Raw genomic sequence first — 24,574 nt, 5'->3', positions numbered from 1 at the left:
GCCAGATCCTGATCACGCGGCAGTGATGTCACTGTGTCCCTGTCCCTCAGTCAGCAGTGTGGCCTCCCCAGGAGTGTAGACCCCTGAGGTGGGAGCCTGGGATCCTTTCCTGGTGCAGCCACCAAATGGACAGCGAGGAATGGCAGCTTGTCCCAGGGCTCTTCCAAGCCCTTCAGAGTCAAAGAAATCACCATTCCTGCTGGCTTCCACCACTTTTTGCAAGATTGCCATTTGTTCTTTTCCTCTTTTGGAATTTGCTGATCATTTCTGGGAGTGGAATCAGCTGGGTCCCTACTGATCCTACTTAGAATTCCATCTGAAGAACGATCCACGCAGTAAGAGGTGGTTCGCTAAGCTTCTTTTTACTCCATTTTCTATGTCAGTCGTGCTGGTCTGAAGCCTGAGGCTTAGGGTGCGATGGGTAGGAGCTGCCAACACCTGTTTCTGTGTCATCCCTGGCCCCGGGTCACCACCCACCTATTGCAACCTTGACTTCCTCAGCCTGTGTCCTTGACTTGGAACATGGCTCAGTGATTGCAGACAGTCCCTTGATCCTGGTGACCTGGGGCTCTGGATTTAAAAAATTAATTTCTTAAACCCACATTTGCTGAATCTTGGAGTGAAATAAAACCACCTGATCTCTGAATCTTCTATTGTTTTCCCTCTCCTTTCTAGGTGTTTTTCTGTGACTAGGAAAGATGTGGTTGAAGAGACCGTCTGTGTGTCTGTTCTTAAGCTCTGGCAAGCAGTGTGCAGCGAGAATGGTAAGCCTAGGTCATCACGGCTGATCAGCAGTGACACGCGGCTGATTGGAGAGCTGCACCATTGGCACAGTCATTACCGCCCCCGAAAGGCCAGGCCTTAAAGAGTTGTTATCTACACCTCCACACTCACCCTTCCCTCCAAAACCATCTGTGGACTGAAAGCAAGGTCTGCATTGCAGTTAAGTGACCAGCCGTCCACAGTGCACCCCTCCCCAGCCTTGGGGTGCTGCAGAGCTGCCCAGTAGATGGTGGACAAGGTCACTGTCAGTGTGAAGACTGGTCTCCTCACCAGGGCCTCTCCCTGCACTTTGCAGACTCATGACTTCTGCTCACATGCTGGCAATGGGGTGTACAGTGTGTTTCCTGTTTCTTTCTGCTGACCACAGTTCCAGTTTCAGCATCTTGAGATATCTGATTGTTGACTGGCCATCATCTTCAGATACTGATGAGTGTCTGATATTGACACAGTGAAGTGCGGCAGGGTTTTTTATTTTCATGTCAACTCTGACCTTCTCTTGCCAAAATCTTCTGAAGTTCATTACATTCTTAGATGATCTTTCTTAATCACCTTTACAACTTTGATATAAATAAAGACTTTAAGTATTTCCCTCATTTTCTTTTTTTTATTATTTATTTTTGGTGGTACTGGGGATGGTACCCTTCTACCTCCGGGCTACACTCCCAGACCTATTTTGTATTTTATTTGGAAACAGGGTCTCTTAAGCCAGCTCGGCTGGCTTTGAACCTGCGCGATCCTCCTGTCTCCGCCTCCCAAGTGCAGGGATTACAAGCATGCGCCACCATGCCCAGCTATTTCCCTCATTTTCAAGAAATGTTTTTCATGGGAAAAGATTTGGCTATGGACACGAAACACTAAAAAAGGGAATGATGATAGCAGGGTCTCCTTTTCATGGTACTACTTGAGGAGCCAGTGACAGAACTTGCCAGTGTGGTTTGTACTCCCTAAAATGCTAAATGTAGGGTAATACTTTTCTCTTTCTTGATTAAATAGAGTAGAATCTCCTCAAGAAGGTAAGAAAATAAACCCTGGGAAACTAGACAATTGGAGGGGGGTGTTTCCTAAAGACTGTTATGCCCAGAAATATCATCTAGGCCCCTTGCTCTTCTGAATAGGACCAGCACGCGCTGTCGTGTGTTGGCGAAGCCCCACAGGAGGGCGAGGAAGGCGGGGCCTGGTGCTTCTGTGCTCTCTCCAAGCAACTCATCATGGCATAGCAGCCCATTTACTTTAGGGTCTGTGAACCTTAAAGTCACATTTCTAACATCTGAGACTACTGTTCCACAGAGTCTCAGATATAATTGCTATATTTCGCAGAGTATGGTGGTGCACACTTGTAATCCCAGCATTTGGGAGGGGATACAGAAAGATTGCAGGTTCCAAGACAGCCTAAGCTACTTAGTGAGGCCCTCTGCAATTTAGTGAGACTCTGTTTCAAAATAAATAATAAAAAAAAAATAGGGCTGGGGATACAGCTCGGAGGTAGAACGTCCCTGGGTTCTATCCTCAGTACTTAAATAAATAAATAAATACATATATAAAGAGGCAAACAAATAAATGTTATACTTCAGATCTATGAATTTTGCATCTCAATAAATGCAAAGCAGTGCTTAAAATTGCCAAAGAAATACTTAAAAGTAGGAATATGAAAATATGTTGGAGATACATTGTTGAATAGGGTAGAGAAGCCACTTAGAGGAGAGAATGCCAAATATTTTAACATTATTCTGATGTTCTGATGAGGAATGGATACTAGCTCTGTAGGGAACAGGTTTACCTGAGGGATGGGGGGCACCAGAGAAGGGGACTTTCATTTTCAACTTTATACTACTTCTTCATTGTTTGAATTACTTATAACAAGCTGCTTTTCCAGTATAAGAAAAAAATATGTAAACTAAACAAACCAATACATTTTTTTTTTCATTTTGAAAGTCAGTAGATCCTATTTACATGGACAAGTGTAATCGTGAACGTGAACTGTAGGATTGAGACGTAACGTTTGAGTGAAGACTTGGTTTGATGCATGTGCTGTGAGTGAGATCATTGGGCAGGGCTGTGAGAGCGCCGGTGTGTCCTCTGCCTGCCTACTGTGCTCACCCCGGGGCAGTGAGGTCTAGGAGGGGGGTCCCATGCCCCCCAATTCTAGTTTGCTCAGGTCTGTTTGATAGTTCAGTCTCATGCCGTGCCTATGTCCCTGCCTGCCCTCAGCAAACTCAAGGACCTGGCCAGAACATGAAGCAGGTGAAGAGGGTATATTCAGTGCCACCTCCTAGGACTAGTGTGTAATCTGGGAAGGAGGGCATGCTGGGTTAAATTAATGTTCTCACGTGACATTCTAGTTTCCTAGAAAGAACTCAGATGGCCAGTCTGGTTATAGTATTCCACAATCATGCTGATTCCTTTCCCTTTGCTCCTATTTTCAGATATCACACACCAAGGAGGCTTTTGGCACTAATAATGACATAGCCAATTTGTGTGTGGTGGCCCTGTCTGGCACGATCATGTATTGACTCATAGAATCCTCCTGAGAGCTCCAGGGGGTGGGTCCCTGTCCTCATCTGACTGATGAGGAAGCGGAGGGGCACAGGAGTTAAAACTTGGCTAAGGTCACTCTCCTGCTCATTCAGACTCAGCAGTCTGACTCTAGATTCATGCACATACACATCTTTATCCTGCCTCTGAAATGAAAGTGGAAGAGTGGGTTTCCACCATTGGGATTGTGGAAAATAGAACCGGTTTAACTGCCATTGTACTATTTACGAGGCAGATATCTCCTGCATTTTACAGAGGAAAACCAGCGTGTGCTTGTGATGCACCCCGACAGGGCCAGTTTAATACCCTCCCAGTTGGCATCCAAAGTCTTGACCATCCAGCAACAGAGCCTGGCCCTGCTGCTGCAGCTCAGCCAGACAGAGCACGGACGGAGCCTGGTCATCAGCCACCTTGACCTGACCGGGTAAGATGATGAAGTGGGGTCTTCCTTGTGCCATCTCAGGTCATCATTGCATCTGACTGGCCTGCCTCCCTCCTCATGTCACTGATGTGGTCCTTGATGAAGGATCGGTAGCTTTGAAGGGAACACTCTGTCACGAGGTGCTACAAGACAAGCCCCTATCTGAACTCACTGCCATGATCACTTTCACTTCTTTGGAGGGCGTCTCCACCTCACAGATGGTGTAGTTGGTATCAGTGGTGGTGCTTCCATAGCTGGATTGGGAACCCAGCCTTGAGATGGGTCACTTGCTTCTGCCTTTTAGCCTCAGGCCTTGGCCTTACCCTTTTATTCCTGTTTGAAGAGATCCTGTTTATTTGACACATACATAAGCCCTTTCTGAACCATGGTAGAGTATCAGTAAAACACATGCTGTTGCCAAGAGCAAGGTCTTCCCAAGGCTGGAATGTACAGGAATAGAAGTTACCTCCCTCCCACGGAGTCTTTCTTTCAAAATTACCTGAACCACAGTGATCCTGATCAATGCTTTTCAGTTGATATATTTGGGTTTTTATTATTTAATGAATGTTCAGTTTGCCCTTAGATTGTTAGTCCAAACATAGGAAATTGCCATTTTTTTTAGATCAGAAAGGGTTCACATCAGCCATTTCATATGGTTCAGCGAAATGAAAAGAAATTGTAGCCATGATTTTTCAACATTTCAACAGCCTGCTTTTTCAACATTTCAGATATAACCTAAAAACAAAAGTTAGTCTTCCAGTTTTGTCAGTGTTACCTTATCTTTTCTCCCCTCATGCTGGGAGGTGGACAAGGTAAGTGTTCTTACCCTGCTTCACAAATGGGGCAGAAGAGGCTGCAGCAAGCACCAAGCATCCCACTCAGCTGTGTCCCAGGTGTTCCCAGATTCTCCCAGATCTGGTCCCAATCTCCTCTCTGTCTGTCTGTCTGTCTTTCTCACTCTCACTCACACATACACACACACACACACACACACACACACACACACACACACACACATGGAGCCAAATCTGCAGCCCTGTTGGGTCTTCTTGGGGCACACCTGTCCATCCAGAGATGAACTTCATCGTATGCTGAGGACAGGGTGGTCAGTAGGCCTCAGCTATGGCCTCCCTGACTGCCCATCACTGCCCAGCCACAGCCTCGGTGGCTCTCAGCCAGGCCTTGGCAGCCCTCTGAAGCTCAGCCTACCGGGCAGGTGGATTGTTAATGGAGTTAAACTCTCCAAAAGCACATTTCACTTTGCAAATGACTCTGCAGTCATTTCCTCAATGCCTCCATCATGTGGGCGCCTTTCATTTGGTTTTTGTCTCTGAGTAAACATAGCTATAGTTATCATAAGTGTTTTTCCCCCAAGCTAGCTTTGAATCGCTTGAATTTCAATTTGCATTTTTCTAGTGTCTTAGAGAGTGGCATTTACGGTTACCTCAGGCAGTCCAGTACTCTCTTTGGACAGTCAGGAAAGCTCAGCTTATTACTTTTATGACTACTAATCTTGCTAAAGTCCATCTTAAATTAAGCCAAAAGGAGATGTAACAGACTCTCTGCTATGAAATGGCATGATATGAAGCAGGGCTGGGCAGCTCACGGTCCCATGGCTCTCACATCAGCATGAATTCAAGCGCATCTCATCCCTCCCGGAATGTTTCCCTCCGTATGAGGGATGGGAGGGATGAACGTGTGCTGGCAGGAGCTGGCCTGGGGCCACTGTCACTTTGAGTAATGTTCTGGGGTCTTAGATCCAAGCAGTCCTCAATTTAAGTCCTCTGCGTGTTCCTCTCTATTTATGTAATGTGGGAAAGATGCTTAGTCCTGATAGGCCCCAGCATCTCATTTGCACCTCAGATTTATAATAATGTTTAAGGGGGATGATGTATCCATGTCAGTTAAATTTTTTTCTGTTGCATTGTAAAGAATACTTGAAGCTAGGCATGGTGGTGCATGCTTGTAGTCCCAGTACTTGGGAGGCTGAGATAGGAGGATCGCAGGTCAGCCTCGGCAATTTAGTGAGGTCCTCCACAACTTAGTGAGACCCTGTTTCAAAATAAAGAATAAAATAGGACTGCAGTGTAGCTTGAAGATATCATACCTCTGGGCTCCATTCCCAGTACTATACACATACACATGTGTACACACACACACACACACACACACACACATACATACACACACACACAAATACTTGAGCCTTGCTCACTTTTCTCACATACCAAGAAAGCACGAAGCGTAGTAGCTGATTACTTAAGGCTATCAAGGTCAAGGTCTCCATCCTTCTCTTACCCTTTCCTACAAGCTCACATTTCTCCCTTGCTGCAACCCCCCAGCCTCACTTCCCTTTTGAAGACAGATTAGCACCAGCTGGATCCATCCTTCCTATTAAGAAAAGCACACTTGTAATCCCTGCGCTTGCGAGGCGGAGACAAGAGGATCCCACAGGTTCAAAGCCAGCCTCGCTGGCTTAAGAGACCCTGATTTCAAATAAAATATAAAAAATAGGTTTGGGAGTATAGCCTGGAGGTAGAAGGGTTCCATCCCCAGTACCACCAAATGAGAGAGAGAGAGAGAGAGAGAGAGAGAGAGAGAGAGAGAGAGAAAAGAAAAGAAAAGAAAGTGCTAGTTTCTTTTGGCACAGAATTGTGTTACATGCCACCCTTGGTGGAGAAAATGGCCCCAGCTTCTGTCCTAGAGCCAGGCAGAGTAGGAGGGCAGGGAAGTCTTTGTGGCTGGCCACAGCAAGCAGTGCTACTTGTGTCGCCCGGCACTTGGGATGGACTCAATAGTATTTTTGTCATCATTTCTCTCTTCAGGGTCATAAACTGAGGTGATGGTGCATTTATGTTACATGAGACCATTTTCTGACCTTTAAGTCCACCCACAGGGACAGTTGCTTGGCAGCAGAGCAGAAAACCAGCCTCTGAGCTGGAGGAGACAAGAGGAGGTAGAAAGGGCCACACTGTCCTCTTTAGGTGGCACGTGCCTTGGGGATGAGCGTTATCCCACGGTGAGGGCCTGTGCTGTGTCTCCCAAGAGCAAACCCAGGTGATCTCAGACTGGTGTCTCATCCTCCTGCTACTCACGTTCACTAGGTTCCATCTTCATGACCAAGAGGACAGATTTAAACTGGGGGGAGGAATCTGAACAAACTTTAAAGTTATTTCTGGCAGCAGGAACACTGAAGTACACTCCTGAGGAAGCCAGGGATTCACAGGAGCCCGGAGTTACCGTGACCTTAGCAACAGTCCAGCCCAGCTGCATGACACCCACCACATCTGTGCTTGCTTCTCCTGGGGAAGAGCCAGTGTTTTCTTTATATTGGTCTGCATTTGATTTTGGGTAGACACTCACATGGCCAATGGACTGGGGTCTTTCCCCAGCTAGTGAGTACATGGAGCTCACCTCCCAATTCAGCCCGTCCACTTCTAGAACAGTTTTCACTGATGGAAGTCATCCACTTACACTGAACACACACTGCCGCCCGTAGCATTCCCACTGAGGCAGGTCCAGACCCCTGAAGGCCTACAGAATGCACCGGATCTTCTCTGGTTCCCTCAGGTGATTTGGCATCAAGGACTCTGCTAGAACAAGCTGCTGTGCAGAGCCAACTCCCTAAAAGTAGATGATATATGCCACATTCCCAAATGGCCAATCCGATGGGCTCTTTTTGTCTTTCTCCTACCTGACTGCCCTATGGCATTTGGTCCTCTTGACCACTCCCTCCTTGAAACTCCACCACTGTGGCTGTCAGGACATTGCCCTTCCTACCCTCCTCCTCCCTCCTGGCTTTTTCTTCTTGGATTCTTTCACCAGTCCTATATGCTGTCACTCTTCCACGTCAAGGACTCCAGCATCCTACCTGGGGCCTCTTTCTGTCTGTGGCTTTAGTTCAGAGAGAGTCTGAGTCCCTCTCTTGAGTACCAGATTAGAGTCCCCTCCTGCCACTGGACATATCTCAGTGTGCATGAATACCATAAACCTTAACACATCAGGATGCGGTTCTTCAGGCCAGACCTCTACCTGAATTTCCTGTCTTTAAAAGGCTGGAGAGTCATTCTCCTAGTTGCCAAAGCCCAGATCCCAGAAGTGACCCAGATCAGCCCTTACCACATCCGGAGGGTCATAGGCTTCGTTCTTGCTCCTCCTTGGCAACCTCTGGATTGTTTGCTTCTGTTTCTTCTCTTCTGTGTCTGATCATTCTGTCTTGGTTTTTAAATGCCTCCTTCTTTGTGGTGGGGGGGGGGGCAGGCGTGGTGGCACACACTTGTTATCCCAGCATTTGGAGGCTGAGACTGGAGGATGGCAGTTTGCCAACAGCCTCAGCTACTATTTAGTGAGGCCCTTTGCAACTCAGTGAGACCCTGTTTCATAATAAAGAATAAAAAATAGGGCTAGGGCTATAGCTCATAGGTAGAATGCTCTTGGGTTCCATCCCCAGTACCGCAAACAAACAAACAAACAAACAAACAAACAAAATACACATCATTCCTGTTATTTTTCTTTCTAAAATGCTGAGATGACACTGTTGCCTATAAGACTATTTCATATAAAGTATCTAGGAGTCACTGGAGGACCTGGTTAAATCACAGTCTCCTGGAGCTCCTTCCACTCATAGGCTGAGAGCAGCCCAGGAATCCGTGCTTCCACTCCATGTCCACCACCAAGCCGTCATCTGCTAGCTACAAGGAGAACAAGGGCTCCTAGGGTGAAGAACAAACTTTCTGCAGGCCACAGAAGGCCGCCACAATGGGGACCCACCTGGCTCTCTTGTTTCACTGCTTGCTGTCCTTCCCTGACACCCTGAGTACTCACTGTAAGAAGTTTCTAGCAGCCCCCAAACACACCTCGTGGTCCGAGAGCTCATCACAGTGCTCTGCCTGCATGGCTGCTCCCGTCCCCATGAGCCTGCAGGCTCCCTGGAGCCAGGTTTCATCACTGTGGCCCCAGAACCTGCCACAGTGCCCGGTACACACTCAGTGTTGTTAATTAAACAAGTAAATAAATGAGACAGCTGAAATGGCATCTGCTATTGAAGCCTTCATCTCCATTCCTCCTCGCCTTCCACCAGGTGGACTTGGAGGCCCACTTAGTATGTGTCTATTTCTTGTTCATCACCTAACACAACTTCTCTTCCTTATTTATTTTCACATGTGTCACTGTAGGAGGCTAAGTACTAAGCACAGTACTAATCACACTGAAGAAGCTGAGTACAAGGCTGCTGCACGGGCACATTGCTCTTACGTCTTTTGTTATGGTTCCAGTAAGTTTGTTTGGGTGGTGTGAATTACATTATCATTTTTGACACATGCACCAGACTATATGCCCAAACTGTTTGCAATCAGTTAAAAACCTTTAAACCCTTTTTGTATGAACCAGTTAGAATGTAGGTCTCCAGTTCTGTTATTACACAGAATTTCCAGCTCTCCATGGAGGACTTGAAGTTTAACCCTGCTAAATTTCATCTGATGCATTCAGCAGCCTGTCAAGACCTTGTTAAACTCTGTTCTACCACCCGCCTTGCTAGGGGGCCTCCCACTTTAGTCATCAGCATATTAGTAAGCATGCCATTTCAATGTCACCCAAGCTGATGAACCTGACTGAGCCAGAGTCACGTGGCAGAGCACCAGAGACTCCTTCCACTGTGGTGTCTGATAATCAGTAAGCGTTGGTTAAAACTCTCCAACCCCCAGGAGTTCACATTAAGTGGCTCAGCCAGCCCCCCAGGCTCCCTGGAGGGAGGGGAGGTGGGTGAGCCCTGAGCCTGCAACAAGGGCACGGCTGGCCTCCCTGCAGCTGCAAGGACGTGGCTGGCCTCCCTGCAGTTCCTGTCACTGGCTGCTGACTCCTCCCTGGACTCCTTCACGGTTGTCTTTCTGGGGATCCTGTGGTTGGAGGGCAGCCCAGTCTGAGGCTTTCATGGGTATTTTGCAGATTGTTGGAAGCCCTGCTGTCCTTTCTTGATTTCTCAGATAAGAAGGCCAGCACCGCCATGGGACTGCTCACAGACTTGGTTCTGGAGGAGAGGTAATTTTTTAGCTCCGGAAATTGGTGATTCTTCTTCTATTATAGGATGATAATCTCTTGTTTCTCCTGAAAGAATTGAAATGGAAAACGCAGATAGGGGGATATAAGAGGTTTATTTAGGGACATGGGGATATAGTATATGAGAAGGCCATGATAAAGGGGTTACATTCCAGAGACAGGGCTCAGAAGAGGCTGTTTCCCAACATGGGAAAACAGCTTAGGACGACGAGATCTGTTCCAGAGAGAGCGTCTAGAACACCTCACATTGAAGTGGAAAATGGCGGCAGTTCTTCAATGTGGCAAACTTTATTCAGTCTGGAAACATTTTCCCTCATGGATATGCTTTTGAGGAGGCCACTACCTCTTTTTCAGCCACAGCTTGGTGCAATTGCACTGTACTTGCCGTGTTGGAAGCTCTCCCATGGGTGCCTAGTGAAACACCGTGGGGGTGCCTAATGGGCAATATAAGTGATACCATAACTGCCAGAGACTGTCTTAGGGTGGGTAAATTTAGCCTCCTAATATCCATGCAGTTCTCTAACCACAGTTTGGCAGGGGGTCCCCTTGTTTCCTTTCATGAGAGCTCACTTAACTTTCTCTCAGGTGTGTCCCAGGCCTGCCCTGACCTCCTCATTTCTATCTAGCTACCTAACACTTCCACTTTTGTTGAACCATCAACCTTTGTTAAAATATGCAGTATAGCCAGGCATGGTAGCGCACACGTGAAATCCCAGTACTGTGAGACTGAGACAGGAGGATCACAGGTTCAAGGACAGCCTTAGCAATATAGCGAGACTCTCAGCACCCTAGTGAGACCCTATTTCAAAATAAAAATTTAAAAGGGCTGGGAGAGTAGCACAGATGTAGACAGATATAGTAGACTACCCCTGGGTTCAATCCATAGTACCACCAAGAAGAAGAAGAAAAAAAAGAAGAAGAAGAAGAAGAAGGAGGAGGAGGAGGAGGAGGAGGAGGCCGCCCAGTGTACTACCCCTGGGTTCAATCCATAGTACCACCAAGAAGAAGAAGAAGGAGAAGGAGAAGGAGAAGGAGAAGGAGAAGGAGAAGGGGAAGGAGAAGGGGAAGAGGAAGAGGAAGAGGAAGAGGAAGAAGAAGAGGAGGAGGAAGAGGAGGAGGAGGAGGAGGAGAGGAGGAGGAGGAGGAGGAGGCCGCCCAGTGTACTACCCCTGGGTTCAATCCATAGTACCACCAAAAAGAAGAAGAAGAAGAAGAAGAAGAAGAAGAAGAAGAAGAAGAAGAAGAAGAAGAAGAAGAAGAGGAGGAGGAGGAAGAGGAGGAGGAGGAAGAGGAGGAGGAAGAGGAGGAGGAGGAGGAGGAGGAGGAGGGAGAGGAGGAGGAGGAGGAGGAGGAGGAGGAGGAGGAGGAGGAGGAGGCGGCCCAGTGTACTACCCCTGGGCTCAATCCATAGTACCACCAAAAAAAAAAGAAGAGGAGGAGGAGGAAGCCCAGTGTACAGAAAGGCTGGTTGAAGTCTCCCACTGTGCTTTAGAGATCCACGGAGTAGGAGGGCTGATGCCTCCCAGGGGGCTGTGGTTGTTCACTCCTATCCTACTCCCTCTGAGTGGAGGGCAACCACAGTGGGTTTGGGTGTACTAACAACACTGAAAAAAAATGTATCTAAACTGAATATACAAATAGTTTTTCTTGTCATTCCCTAAACAATAAAGTATCATTTATGCCAAACATGAGAAAGAGGGAGGAGGAGGGAATGAGGTGGAAATTGGGGAAGGGCTGAGTGATGTGTGCATGTATGCCTCTATATCTTGTACCTCATTAGGATGTGTGACTACAATGCACAAATAAAACATTTTAAAAATAAAGTATACAAGAGGATATGTATAGGTTATGTGCAAATACTATACCATTTTATATAAGGGACTTAGGCATCTGCAGAGTTTGGTATCCATGAGGGTCCTAGAACCAGTCTTCACAGATATTAAGGGATGATTACTTACAACGGTGCCTCTCACAGTGAGCACACCTACTATGTGCCAGGGAAGCGTCTTCCCTTCAGTGCCTGGTGCATAGTAACTGTCCAGCACATCTGTGCTGAGTGAACATGAGTAAGCAAGCGAGAACAAGCCGTAAAATGCAGCCTCCTCTTGCGTTGCCAGTGACATTATGAGTAACCACCTCCTCCTGCCCTGCTTTTTGTACTTTTGTTTTGCTTAGCTGCTAGGGAAGATAGTAACGGTCTTAATTTTTATACTTAAATCTTTTTAAATCACATGTCTTTTTTCTATTTTTGTTTTTTTTTTACTAATGTTAGGCATCTTAGTTTAGAAATAGTCAGGCAGTAGAGAGCTGGGTGGGCTTGCAGACAAGCCAGCCAAATAGCGAAAGGCTGGGAGTGTGGACTGCTGCTCCAGCATGTGGAGACACCTGGCCCTCTAGTACTGCGATGAGTAAATGTGCTTGCTCTGTATCCCATCTGCACAGCATAACACGTGACATACAGACTTGGTGAGGGGGGTGAAGACAGCTTGGCAGAGGTCTAGGAATTCTGCCATCTGAGAACTGTTGTTTAACATCAAAGACAATTCTCCAGACCTAGAAAAATTAAAGCCACACTACATACCCAGTGAGTTGTTTTGTTTTGTTTTCAGTTCAAAATGCATTACCTATGCATGCTGTAACTCACACAGGCCCAGTTTATAACTGCTTTATTATCTGAGATGTTGTATGTATATTATAGTTGATGTCATGAAGACATAATCCTGGCTGACGTTTTCTCAACAGATTCCAAGTCTGGCTCCAGACCAACCTCCCATGTGTTACCCCTGCACTCACAGGTGTTCTGGTGAGTAAACCCCCTCTTCCTTCCTCCATGACAGGCACTGGGGAGCTTGAGCAGAGCTATCTAAACATATTTACACCCCAGAGCCTCTGTTGTCTCTCAGTTGATTAATCACTTATTCACAGCTGGGATTTACACAAGTCTCAGTTATTAAAACAGCTGCGGGTGGGCCAGGTGGAGGCGGCCTATGGGCATATGGGCAGGGCCAGTTTCAGAGGAGAAACAGCTGCAAGGGGGCTGCATCTTAGGTGGAGGTGAGGAGGGTGTCAGTTGCCATCTGCCCCCTCCCTGCATAAAGTCTTGTCTTCAGGTCAACCTGCAACTCTTTGCCCTGAATGGAAATCGTCCCTGTCAGGAAGACATGTGTAGCAATTGCAGCTGATCAGGCAGAGGACATTAAGGATAAGTCGTAGAAGCTTTGGGGACCATTGGAAGCATAGCCATGCCCCTAAATTTCACAGCTGTGACGATGGAGGCTCTGAGAAGGGAAGAAGCTTGCCCAGATCCTCCCAGCTAGTTAGTGGAGGAGCTAGGCTTTTGGGGTCTACCCCTGTATGCCGCCATCCTGTTTGTTGCTAAGTGACCCCATTGTGTCCCCACGTGACATTTAGCCCTCTGCTTCTCAACCTTTGGGTGAGTGAGGGTTGCTCCCCAAGATTCCTATGACATCACCTGCCACTCTCTGAGGCTTTGCTTTCTCTTTTGACTTACTTGCAGAAGAGAGATCCCAAGATAATGAACCCCGAGGCTCTCTGCCAGTGTGTCGCCATCATGGGAAACTTCAGTGCTGAGCCTGCCACCCGAAGACACTTAACAAACAACAAAGAATTTGGGGATGCCTGCTTGGGCCTCCTGGTATTTTAACCTTTCTATTCAAATTGGTCTGTTACCTTCTTTGGGGGCATCTTTGGGGATTCTTCTTAATTATCTGGCTTTTCCAAAACATGTTTCTCAGGGTCCAGGAGCAGTGGCTTACCCCTTCTGTGACCATAGATTTTATGGGAAGCTGGTCTCACAGAGCCCTCCAGATCAAATTTCACCCAGCCTGGAACAATTCATCTATTTCAGCAGCTCACGCTTCATTATAACCCAGGGATAGGCCAAGCCAGAGGGTCATGGGAGAGGTACCAGAGACTCCTTCCATGGCTTCTAGACTAATGGCAGCTCAAGGAACTGAGCTTTTGACATCACTGAAGTTCATGACATTAACGATTCAGGGAGTGTGGGTACCCCTGAGATCCTTCTATCAGGGAAGAGATGGCCATGAAAAGTTGTAAGACAGCAAAGTCTTTGGTCAACATGTTCTGTTTCCAAGGCCAGGTGTGTGGAGGACGTGGACCTGTTCAGAGAGATCATATACACACTCCTGGGACTCATCATGAACCTGTGTCTTCAGGTCCCCTTTGTCTCAGAGGTATGGCATTTCTGTCTCCCTCTCTGGAACCCTGGACAGCCTGAACCTACCCTGTTGCATACAGCCATCCACATATTTACAAAGGAGCATATGGACTCAAATACCAATGGTAGGGATGGCGAAGGCCAGAGGTTCACTTTGTCACTTTGCTAAGGGCAAAATGAGTCACTCAGCCAAGTATTCATTCAGAAAACTGCCCTTGTGCCCAGGGTGTGAATTCTGAGCAGGCTGCATTTGCAAAGTCAGAGTCATTTGGCTCCTGTTACCCAAGTATTGCCTGGAGTTAGGGAAGACAGACAGGAGAAGGAATAAGAGCAGTACAAGACATAGCAGGAGATATCTGGACAGAGTGGCAGTGGTGAGGTTGTTTGCTCAGGAGCTCCACAGAGGAGCCCAATGGTCAGGGTACTAAAATGCTCTGCCCTCTCCCTCTGCTTGTAGGCTTGGATGTTGGAGGTGAGCAGAAGGTGTCTTTCTCTACTGAACAGCCAGGATGGAGGAATCCTGACGGTAAGTTCCTCCAGGGAAGTCCACAAACAGCTTCCTTGCTCTTGTTTTTACTCTGTTTCAGTGTTACTTGGCCTTAACCTTTTTGCCATTGGCACCTCTGAAATTCTGCATACTCTCCAAAGTATGGTGTGGGTGTGCACCTAGAATAATGCCCACAAGTACACAAATTCCAAATTTGCCTATAGTATTGGGGATTTGGTGACTTTTCTTCAGGTCCCATCTGCCAACACTTGGAATTTAAGAACCTGAGTTACAAATCCCTTTTCTGCATGGTCTGGACTCTGACCAGCTGATATAGTATAATCTGCCTCATTTGTCCTATTTCAAGAAATCCTTTTGAGATCAGACAGGCCAAAAGGTTTTATTCAGAATTCCTTTTTTCTTTCTTTTTTTCTTTTCTTTTTTTTTTTTTTTTTTTTTTTTTTTTTAGCAGTACTGGGGATGGAACCCAGGGGCCTTCTACCTCTGGGCTACACTCCCAGACCTATTTTATATTTTATTTGGAAACAGGGTCTCTTAAGCCAGCTGAGGCTGGGCTCGAACCTGTACGATCCTCCTGTCTCAGTCTCCCAAGTGCAGGGATTACAAGCGTGTGCCACCATGCCTGGCTCCTTTTTTCTATTATTGAAAAAGTAAGGTTCAAAATTTATTTATTTATTGTGGTACTGGGAATGCAACCCAGGGGCATTCTACTTCCGAGCTATACCCCATCCCTATTTTTTATTCTTTATTTTGAAACAGAGTTTCACTGAGTTGCAAAGGGCCTCACTAAGTAGCTGAGGCTGTCTGCGAACCATGATCCTCCTGTCTCAGCCTCCCAAATGCTGAGATTACAAGCATGCACCACCATGTCCAGCTACCCATGCTTTTTTATTTTTTTAATATATATATTTTTTAATGTGGATCATATTGAAAATGGCATACATTCAGACTTGATTAGGCCATATTTTAGAGCCAGTAATCTTGGAAATTGTTTCTGCATAATGGTTTGCTCCCTTTGGAGATGGATGCTGGAATGGGTTTCTTTTTTTTTTTTTTTTTTTTGGTTTATCTTTAGCCTAGGAACATTTTATTTATTTTTTAAAATTTATTTTTACTGGTGCATTATAATCATATATCACATTGGAATACAAGACTTGAGAGGATATACAAGCACACATCATCCAATTAGCCCTCATCCAGTCCCCATCCCATTCCCTCCCCCTCTCTCTCGATCCCATGCTTGCTGGTGATTAACTTTGATACATTTGTTTATATACCTCCTGTGTTTTAAGGAGGCTCCATCCTCCCCTATTCCATACCCTCTGATTGGTCACCTTAATTGCTTCACTATAGGGCCCTTTCTATAACTTGACCTCTTCCTGTTGCCCCTCTCCTCCTAGTTATTGCTGATTAGGGGAAGCATCTGGTTTTTATTTTCTGCGATATTTCTCTGTGCATGCCACGTTGCAAGTACCGATCCCACTCTTGACAGCCCCAGTACTGTCCTGGCTACCCGGTGGACTGATCCAGACCTCGCTGGCTCAAGCAGCGGCCTTGCCTCATGGGAGACCCCGATTCTGGCCTCACTGGCCCCCAGCACCGGCCTAGCCTCAAGGCAGGCTCCATCCCAGCCTTGCTGACCCTGGCACCGGCCCAACCCCTCGACAGACTCCTCTCCTGGCCTCGGAGGCCCCAGCACCGGCCTTGCCTCACGGCAGGTTCCAATCCCGGCCTCGCTGGCCCCGGCACCGGCCTAACCCCTTGGCAAGCTCTGATCCTGGCCTCAGAGGCCTCAGTAGCAGCCTTGCCTCACAGCAGGCTCCGATGTCGGCCGCTGGCCCCAGCACTGGCCTAACCCCTCGGCAGGCTCTGATCCCGGCCTTGGAGGCCCCAGCACCGGCCTTGCCTCACAGCAGGCTCCTATCCCAGCCTCGCTGGCCTCAGCACCAGCCTAACCCCTCGGCAGGCTCCGATCCCGGCCTTGGAGGCCTTGGAGGCCTTGGAATGGGTTTCTTTATTTTGCTTCTGTCATTTGGCCTGAGGCTAGCACGGTATACCCGAAGAACATTAATATAACTCAAGAGACCATTTGCCATCATCCTAAGGTATGTTCTTCACAGACACTAGTAATCACCCTAGTTTTTCAACCTATTAGGACAGGATCTAAAACCTAGAAAAACAATCAAGGTCATATCCAAGTGAGAAACCAGCCCTTCAAGGATTGTGGACTGGGGCCTGGCTCCAGGGTTTTCAAAAGGTTCTCCTAGATCCAACATACTTTGTTTAGGGCTGGCACTCTTGTAACTTCCCTGAAATCAGTTCAGATGTTATAGGGCAGAGACTTTAACCTGAGCTCAATGAAAGTAGCAAATCTTCAGGTTCTCTGGAACTCCAAGTAATTCTATAGAAAATTCTGAGTGGATGTGCGTCTTCATTAGAAAGGCATCGTTGCTTTTTTTTTTTTTTAACTGAATAATCTCATGGATGCTCTCCCTAATATGCAGAAATTATGGAGAAAATGGGTCGTAGGAGGAACTTTAGATGAAGAAGGAGAATCTATAGATGAGCAAATAAGGTGACCTAACTAAGGGGATGGGAGGGGGGAAGAGGAAACTCTCTAATGCACATGTTGCACTTAAATATATCAAAGTTAATCACTAAGCCAAGCATGGGAAGAAGGGAGGGGGAGGAAATGGGGTGGGAATTGGGGAAGGGCTAATTGGATGATGTGTGCATGTATGTCTCCACCATCTTGTACTCCATTAAGATGTACGACTACAATGCTCCAATAAAAAAATAAAAAATTAAAATTAAGAAATATTAAATATTTTTCAAAAACCTAAAAAAGGCACCATTGCTTACATCAAGTTCTCCAGATGTGCCCATGATCTCCCCCAGTGATAAGCATCACTGCTCTTAGGGCTGTGGGTCTTCTCTGTGCGGTTCAGATCTAATACTTGGTCTGCAACACCTCAGGGAAGCTCTTGGTTCAGATTTTCCTAGGATCCCGCTTGTCTCAGTGGGTGCTTCCCAGCTTGCTGAGCCAGGCAGTTTCACCATGGGAATCTGGGCCTTGGTTAGGATATTCTCCACTGTCTTGTGCCTAGAGAGGGATTTTTAGTGTCAGGTATAGCAGAATTCTAGCATCTGTAGGAGGCAGGTTGGGGAAACAGTAGTGATAATATAATGCACAGGTTATCCCATCTCCCTCTGGAGACCTCAATACAATGAGATAAAGGTATTGGGAAAAGAAGGGGGAAAAAATCCCTCATTGACAATGTTTGTGGGCAAGAGATTACCAGTGGGTAAGTAATTTTAATACATATCTGGAAGATAGAGAACAAGGAAAAGAGTGGTGATTGGGCAAGGCTGTGCAAACCTTCATGTGGAGTGCATAGGAAGGAATCGCAGCTGGGTGAGAGCAGTTTTGCTTTGCAACACCCCCCCCCCCCCCCGCCAGCATATAGAGATCTCACAACACCAGGGACAGCAGAGGGCCCAAGTCCGAGGTGGGGAACTGCATTTGGCAGGCATCTGCCCCCAGGCATAAAATGAGAGTGTTTTCTTTTTTTTGAAGCACAGTAAGGCAGATTTATTCAGGACTATGACAAAGAGTATGGGGACCACTGCATTAGTGTTTTGCAGCGGGGAAGGGAGATGGAGTTTAAGACTTGGAAATTTTTTCTCTAACAAACTGAAAGGCCAAAGAAAACTGAAGTCTTTCTAAAGTTTGTGGTGCTACCTCTCCACTCAACAAACTTCCCATAAACACAGAGTTCCTAAGCATAGCTTTATTGCTCTTTTTCTTAAGTGTGATTGGGCAGCTAAGGGTCACCAGGCATTAACGCAAAGATACACACACACACACACACACACACACACACACGATAAGCAGAAAGAATTAGAGAGATATAGGAAATAGAAAAAGAAATAGTAATTGTCATTTGCATTTTGAGAAATATTTAACATAGTTAGATCCCTAAAACAGTAGTTGCTCGCAGGTACATGCACATGTGTGCGTGCATGCATGCATGTGTATGTATCAACAAGAGCTGAGAAATAAAGCAAATGAAATCTCCCATAAAATAGAATTAAAAGACAGAGATTAAGCAAGGTAAGGATAACTGAGGACTAAAAGATACAAAAGATGGATCCAGGAGCAGACTAGCTCCTGAGGGGCCCCTGCTGAGGCAGAGCTCTAGGAGGGACCCAGGAAGGGCTTCCCAGCTCAGAGTTGAGCCAGTTGGTCCTGCGATGCTGAGATAAGCTTGGCCTCTCTGTGTGGGAGACAATGTCTTCAGCCCTTTTGGCTGCCTACCTAGGAGCTTTATAAAAGAACCATGCTTGCTGTGTGGTATGTTACGTGTTCATTGTATTGTTTTAAAATCAAGATGCTTTTTTTTTTTTTTTTTTTTTTTGGTGGTACTGAGGATGAAACCCAGGGGCCTTCTACCTCTGGGCTACACTCCCAGACCTATTTTATATTTTTATTTTGGAAACAGGGTCTCTTAAGCCAGCTGAGGCTGGCTTTGAACCTGCGTGATCCTCCTGTCTCCGCCTTCCAAGCACGGGGATTACAAGCGTGCGCCACCACGCCCGGCTAAGATGCATATTTTACTGCCAATACTAACAATGGCTTTTGTCTCGCCAAACTCCTCAATAACTTTTAGACGTTGTCAGTATTTCTGAAATGGACATTTAATGGTCCTCTTTCTGGTTCCCACAGAGAGCTGCTGGTGTTCTGAGCCGGACCCTCTCTTCCTCTCTGAACATCATCGAGGAGGCCCTGAGAGCAGGAGTGGTGAAGAAAATGATTAAATTCCTGAAGGTAAAATAATTGCACTGATTACAACCTCTTAAATTCTCCAAGACTCTTTTATTTTACTCAGGGAACAGAATGAAGGCAGGCTTTGTTTAGTTAATGTGCCACTGTGTCACTCCTGCTAGATTTTAAACTTCCAGAATAGCAATTATCTTCTGCTGTCCACCTAGACAATGCTTTGAACATCAGCAAAAGATAGTTGAGTAAATAAATTGCTCTTTAGATTCATCCATAAAAATCGTTTACCCTTCAAGCCTTACTTCAAAATGTATGGCCTCTGTCCTTGAACAAGATGGTTCGAATGGCTTTCTGCAAGGCTTCTCAGGCCAATTTTTTTGCTCACAACTCATAATGCTCATTATATAACTCATTCTATAACTCATAGATAACTTATAGTTATCTGGAGAGTATTGAATGTAATTCCATTTATGAGATACAGAGACTGCAGAGTTACCATGTGACCAAAGGATGTTGGAATTTTCCACATGAAATGAGTGTGAATCCAAGCGAGTAACTGGGTTCCTCTGTAAGGGCAAAGTGAATTATTAGGCTGTAGTCTCTGGGTCCCACCTGCAATGCCTCTGATGACCAGTGAGTCCCACTCACCCAAGTTAGTGCGACAGCACCAAGCCCCAGGCCAAGCCGGGCAGGGAAGTGTGGGGAGGGGGATGTCAGGGGGAGGGGTGGTGGCTCTGAGTTAAGGCTGCCACTTGGACAGTGACCACCGTTCATTCCAGGCAACTCTTGAAACCCCACCAGGGGCTGTTGGTGACGTGCACGCACATGTACACTTTTTGTGCATTTTAAAGAACCTGCATTGGGTGACTTTAAGTGTTGTGACTTAACAGTTGTCACCTCTTACAAGTGATGTAGGTTCATGATGTTTTCAATGAGAACTATCAGCCTTGTTCTCACAAGTGGAATGATCCAGGGGCCTTTTCCCTCCTTGGTAAATCTGCCAGCCGACAGCATCATGCTCCTCTTGGCTACTCACTCATGAGGCCTTCCGGGGGTGTCAGGTGTAATGACAGGCTCACATTCCTGCCCAAGGCTAGAGGGCTTGGGAGGGACAGTCCGTCTCTCCTCAGCAGGAACCTCATGCCATTCTCAAGGGAATTTCTTGTAGAAGTTCCAGAGCCAGTCACATTGATATAACTTCTCCCTGTGGTGTCTGGTCAAGAATGATCATAGATTGATTTTACTTTTCTGTCTTCATTCTGAAATTTAGACAGGAGGCCAGTCTGCATCACGTTATGCTATAAAGATACTAGCTATCTGCACCAATAGTTACCACGAAGCTCGGGAAGAAGTAATAAAACTGGATAAAAGTAAGTGACAATTTCATGAGGGGCACCCGCACCCCAGAGCGGGATCCATCTGTGAAGCTGCAAAGGTGGCTGAGGAGTGCTAGGAGCCTCTCTCCAGACTTCCACAGTGTTGATGGAACAAGATGCCAGTTCACTTCCACACCTGAAAGCATTTCATTAGCCTTTTGGCCTCACACAGGTAGGTCACCCACGCAGATGGCCCAGCTAAAAGACAGCTGGAAGACAGTAGGTCAAAACTGGGAAACTCTCACCCCCCCCCCAAGTAAAATGGAAATTGCTTCTGCAGCAGTCCACTTCAACTGATCCAGCTTTCTTCCTTCTCAGAGGGAGGGGGCAACAAATAACAAAACACCTCAATCTTTGGTGAAAAAGAGAAATACTGGAGTCTGAGTCTGAGGTTAGTAACCTCATCAGCCTTAGCTGTACAGAGCAGGGCTCCCAGCTGAGCCAGCCTGCTGATGCGCTCCTTAATAGGGCTCTACCATGGGACAAGAAATATCTTTCTTCTGGAAAGATACAGGAGGCTGGCACATTGCCTCCCGCTCAGGCTGCCAGGCTGGACCTCTCTCCCTGGAGGGTATAGAGGCTGAGCACAGGGACTTGTGAGAAGACAGACCTGGCACACATGGCTCATTCACATAGCAGCTGTGTTGTACTAGGTGCTGCTCTGGGCACTTGAGAAACCGTGAATTCATGGGACACTTAGCAGCAGTAGATGTTGGCTGAATGAATGAGTGAACACATCCTTCCCCAAGTTTTTGGAAGCTTGACATCCACCAACACCTCAGCCTCCTGATATAGGGGCCCTGGAGGGACCATGGCTTGTTCTCTTCCTTTCCTGTAGAGTTCAGCATTTTGATGAAGCTGCTTAACTCAGAGGATGAGGTTCTGGTGGGCAACGCTGCCCTCTGCCTTGGCAACTGCATGGAGGTGCCCAATGTCGCGTCTTCCCTTCTGAAGACAGACCTGGTGCGGGTCCTGTTAAAACTGGCCGGCGGAGACTCACAGGAGACAGCCGTGCAGCTGAACGCAGGCATCACCTTGGGGAAGCTGTGCACAGCTGAGCCCAGGTACAGTAGGCCACCAGCAAGCCAGGCTTCCCCGAGTGCTGGTCACATCTGAGTGAGAGCAGGCCAGGCTGAGCAGCGGGCTTGCCAATGACCACGTACCACTCCAAGAACTCTTGGGAGCCCTTACGCCTTCTGCACAGGCCTGTGTGGGGTCCCAGGAACAGCTTCTCTAGAGGAAGACCTCCATGAGGAAATGGGGCTCCCTCGGCCACCAACTCGAGAGAGGGATTGCATTTGTGTGACGGTGCTCCCCCCCACACCTACAGCCAGTGCATTCTCGTCATTCCTCTCTCCATCCTCCTCCCCTTTATCTGCTCCCTGTCCCTCGTCTTCCTCACACCATCTCCCCTTCTCTCTCCCTCTGTGTTAGTTAGTGTATCATCACTGTGACAAAATAACAGAAAAAATCAATTTATAAGAAATAAAGGTTTATTTTGGCTCATAGTTTCAGACGTTCAGTCCACGGCTGCTTGGCTTCATTGCTCTGGGCCTGTGGTGACATGGCCTTAGCAGGAGAGAATGGCAGAGGAGAACTGTTTACTTTGTGGTGGCCAGGAGACAGAGAGAAAGACAGAAAGGCACTGTGGTCCCAGTGTCACCTTCAAGGACACACCTCCAATGACCTAACTTCCTCCCTCTAGGCCCCATCTCCTACTCCTAAAGATTCTAGTCCTTGCCAATACAGGCTGGCACATGGGCCTTTGGGGCACACTTCAGATCCAAACTCTAGGGATAGGGATGTAGCTTATTTTGTAGCGTGCTTACCTAGAATACATGAGGCCCTTAGTTTGATCTCCAATATCATGTTTATGTGTGTGCACGCACACACACACACACACACACATCCAAGCTATAGCACCTTATCTTTATTTATTTCTCTTTATGTTACAGACCCCCCACTCTGTGTATGTGTGTATGTGTTTATTTATTTATTTTCCTGGGTCTAAACAATTGGAGGAATGTCCAGTGAGGGTAACATTTTCCTGCTGGAGAAAAGAGCATGGAGAAGCATACATGCAGAACCTCACATCTGAGGCCGCCCAGGAAACGGACATGGGAGCTCAGCTTTACCTCTGCGTTGCTGCTCCTTTTGCTCAGACTCCTGCTCTGCTCTGCTCCTGCTCCAATGAGCCTCAACATGCCATCATGCTTTCCTCTGGAAGGTGTCCCCTGGGGCTGAGCCATGATTCCTAATATAGAGCCATTGCGGATGGAGTGAGGTGGCTCCTTAGAGCTGTGCACCTCTAATTCCTTCTCTGTATCAGAAGAGGACTGGACCGCATGACATATGAGGTCTTTGCAAGTTCTCTTATTGATAAATGGAAGGAATAGAGAAAATCTGCCACAGAAAGCAAGGCACAGGAGCTGGGATGAGCTCAAAGTGGCAGCCTTCTGGGGAGTGCCTGGGAACGTGGTCCCATCTCATCAGCCTGTCACACCTGCCGCTCACAGCAAGTGTTTTTGGTGTTTTATGGTCTCCCAATGAGCCTTATGTACCCTTTGATCTTTAGGGGTTTGGGTTTCTCAGCCACTTCCCCTTTCTACTTGGTGATAGGGCTGATGTCCCCGGGCAGCTTGCTTCCCAGTGGCATGGCTCTGAAACATGGCATTTGTGACCTGGATTTCGTGTTCTGATTATGGCAGGTTTGCTGCTCAACTGACAGAGCTCCACGGGTTCGAGATTCTCAATTCTACAATGAAGTACATCAACAATCCTTGAGAGATGTGGTGTCCCTCTGCAGTTTTGTGAACACACAACTGAGTCATGGGCTGTTCCTGTGCTAATAAAGTCCTTTTGAATTTTCACTCCAGAACTGAATATTTATTCACAGTGTCTGGGGCTTTTCATTGGTGAGGAGAATGAATATCTGTTGGCTACAGTGGTGGGAACAGCTTCAGCCTTCTCAGTGTCTGTCATACCTGGTGGTGAGTGTTCCCTCCGATTCTGCAGAGGCTGGACATCAGCTAACAGAGAGCCACCTTTCCCAGCCGCCCAGCAGCACCAGCTGCAGATGGGAGCTAGATTCTGCCAGCCCAACTCTGCCCCCTGCCCGGTGCCGCTTTCTGCTGGCAGCCTGCTGGCCCCGCAGGCTTTTGGCAGTGGCCATTCAGCATCTCTCCCTGCTCTGAGGGCCTCGAGACAAAGGCAGCAGCGTCCACAAAGGTGGCCGCTTCCTGAAGCCCAGGCAGCTGTGCCGGGTGCTCTTGAACTCGGGCTGAGTGGGGGAAGTGGAGGAGGGACTCCCTGTTGGGAGCTCAATGCAGTCCTAGAAGCCATTCCCAGATGTCCCGCCCAGCACTCCAACTTGATGATGTACATACCCACTTCCTGTGCTACGTTGTTCTCTGCTTAAAGTGCTAGCACAGGGGCTTCTGTTTATGAACCCTGACTAGTGCAAATGCTCACTTCCCTATTTCCATGCACCGTTATTCCATCCCTAAAGACTGTTCCCAGAGCCACCCAAATCCATGGTTCCTTGTGCACTCCAAGTCCCTAAATGAAAAGTCCAGCAAGTGTCACTAGTACAAATGCTTGATCACTTTAGGGTAGGAGGTGGCATCTGTGTTGTACAGTGAACGTGAACAGCCCCATTCCAGAGTTCCAAAGAATGGTACGCTCAGCTTCCTACCTCCCTGCTGTGTGACTGGACAAGTGGCTTAACCTCTCTGAAAAACTAGAATAGAACTTGTCCAATCTGCTTCCTGTCGCTGTAAAGGTTAAGTGACGTTTGACTGCGATGTTGTGATCTGAAGGCTATGCTCGTCCCCGGCTTTGTGCTCTTGGGAGGTGGTGGCGATGTTAAGGATGGGGCCTCTGGGTCACTGGGGGCGTGCCGGCAAAGGAGACTGGACCTGCG

The 24,574-nt window shown here is 47.3% G+C and overlaps 1 protein-coding gene across 1 annotated transcript in view; it reads left to right on the top strand.

Moving 5' to 3' along the window:
* Positions 1–23,436, top strand: part of TTC12 (tetratricopeptide repeat domain 12) — a gene marked incomplete at both ends in the record, with an annotated part of 59,704 nt that extends 36,268 nt beyond the window's left edge. Inside the window, 11 exons of the mRNA XM_080717902.1 lie at positions 676–764; positions 3,571–3,739; positions 9,680–9,772; positions 12,533–12,593; positions 13,308–13,445; positions 13,906–14,004; positions 14,446–14,514; positions 19,223–19,324; positions 20,547–20,646; positions 21,491–21,716; positions 23,361–23,436. Coding sequence (XP_080574028.1) covers positions 676–764; positions 3,571–3,739; positions 9,680–9,772; positions 12,533–12,593; positions 13,308–13,445; positions 13,906–14,004; positions 14,446–14,514; positions 19,223–19,324; positions 20,547–20,646; positions 21,491–21,716; positions 23,361–23,436 — 1,222 coding nt within the window. The remainder of the gene's footprint in view (positions 1–675; positions 765–3,570; positions 3,740–9,679; positions 9,773–12,532; positions 12,594–13,307; positions 13,446–13,905; positions 14,005–14,445; positions 14,515–19,222; positions 19,325–20,546; positions 20,647–21,490; positions 21,717–23,360) is intronic.
* Positions 23,437–24,574: the final 1,138 nt, after the last annotated feature.

The sequence above is a fragment of the Muscardinus avellanarius genome, assembly GCF_963383645.1.
Source record: "Muscardinus avellanarius genome assembly, chromosome: 1".
Lineage (NCBI taxonomy): Eukaryota > Metazoa > Chordata > Mammalia > Rodentia > Gliridae > Muscardinus > Muscardinus avellanarius.
Note: the sequence above shows the minus strand (reverse complement) of the source record. Positions and strands in the feature narration are given on the sequence as shown.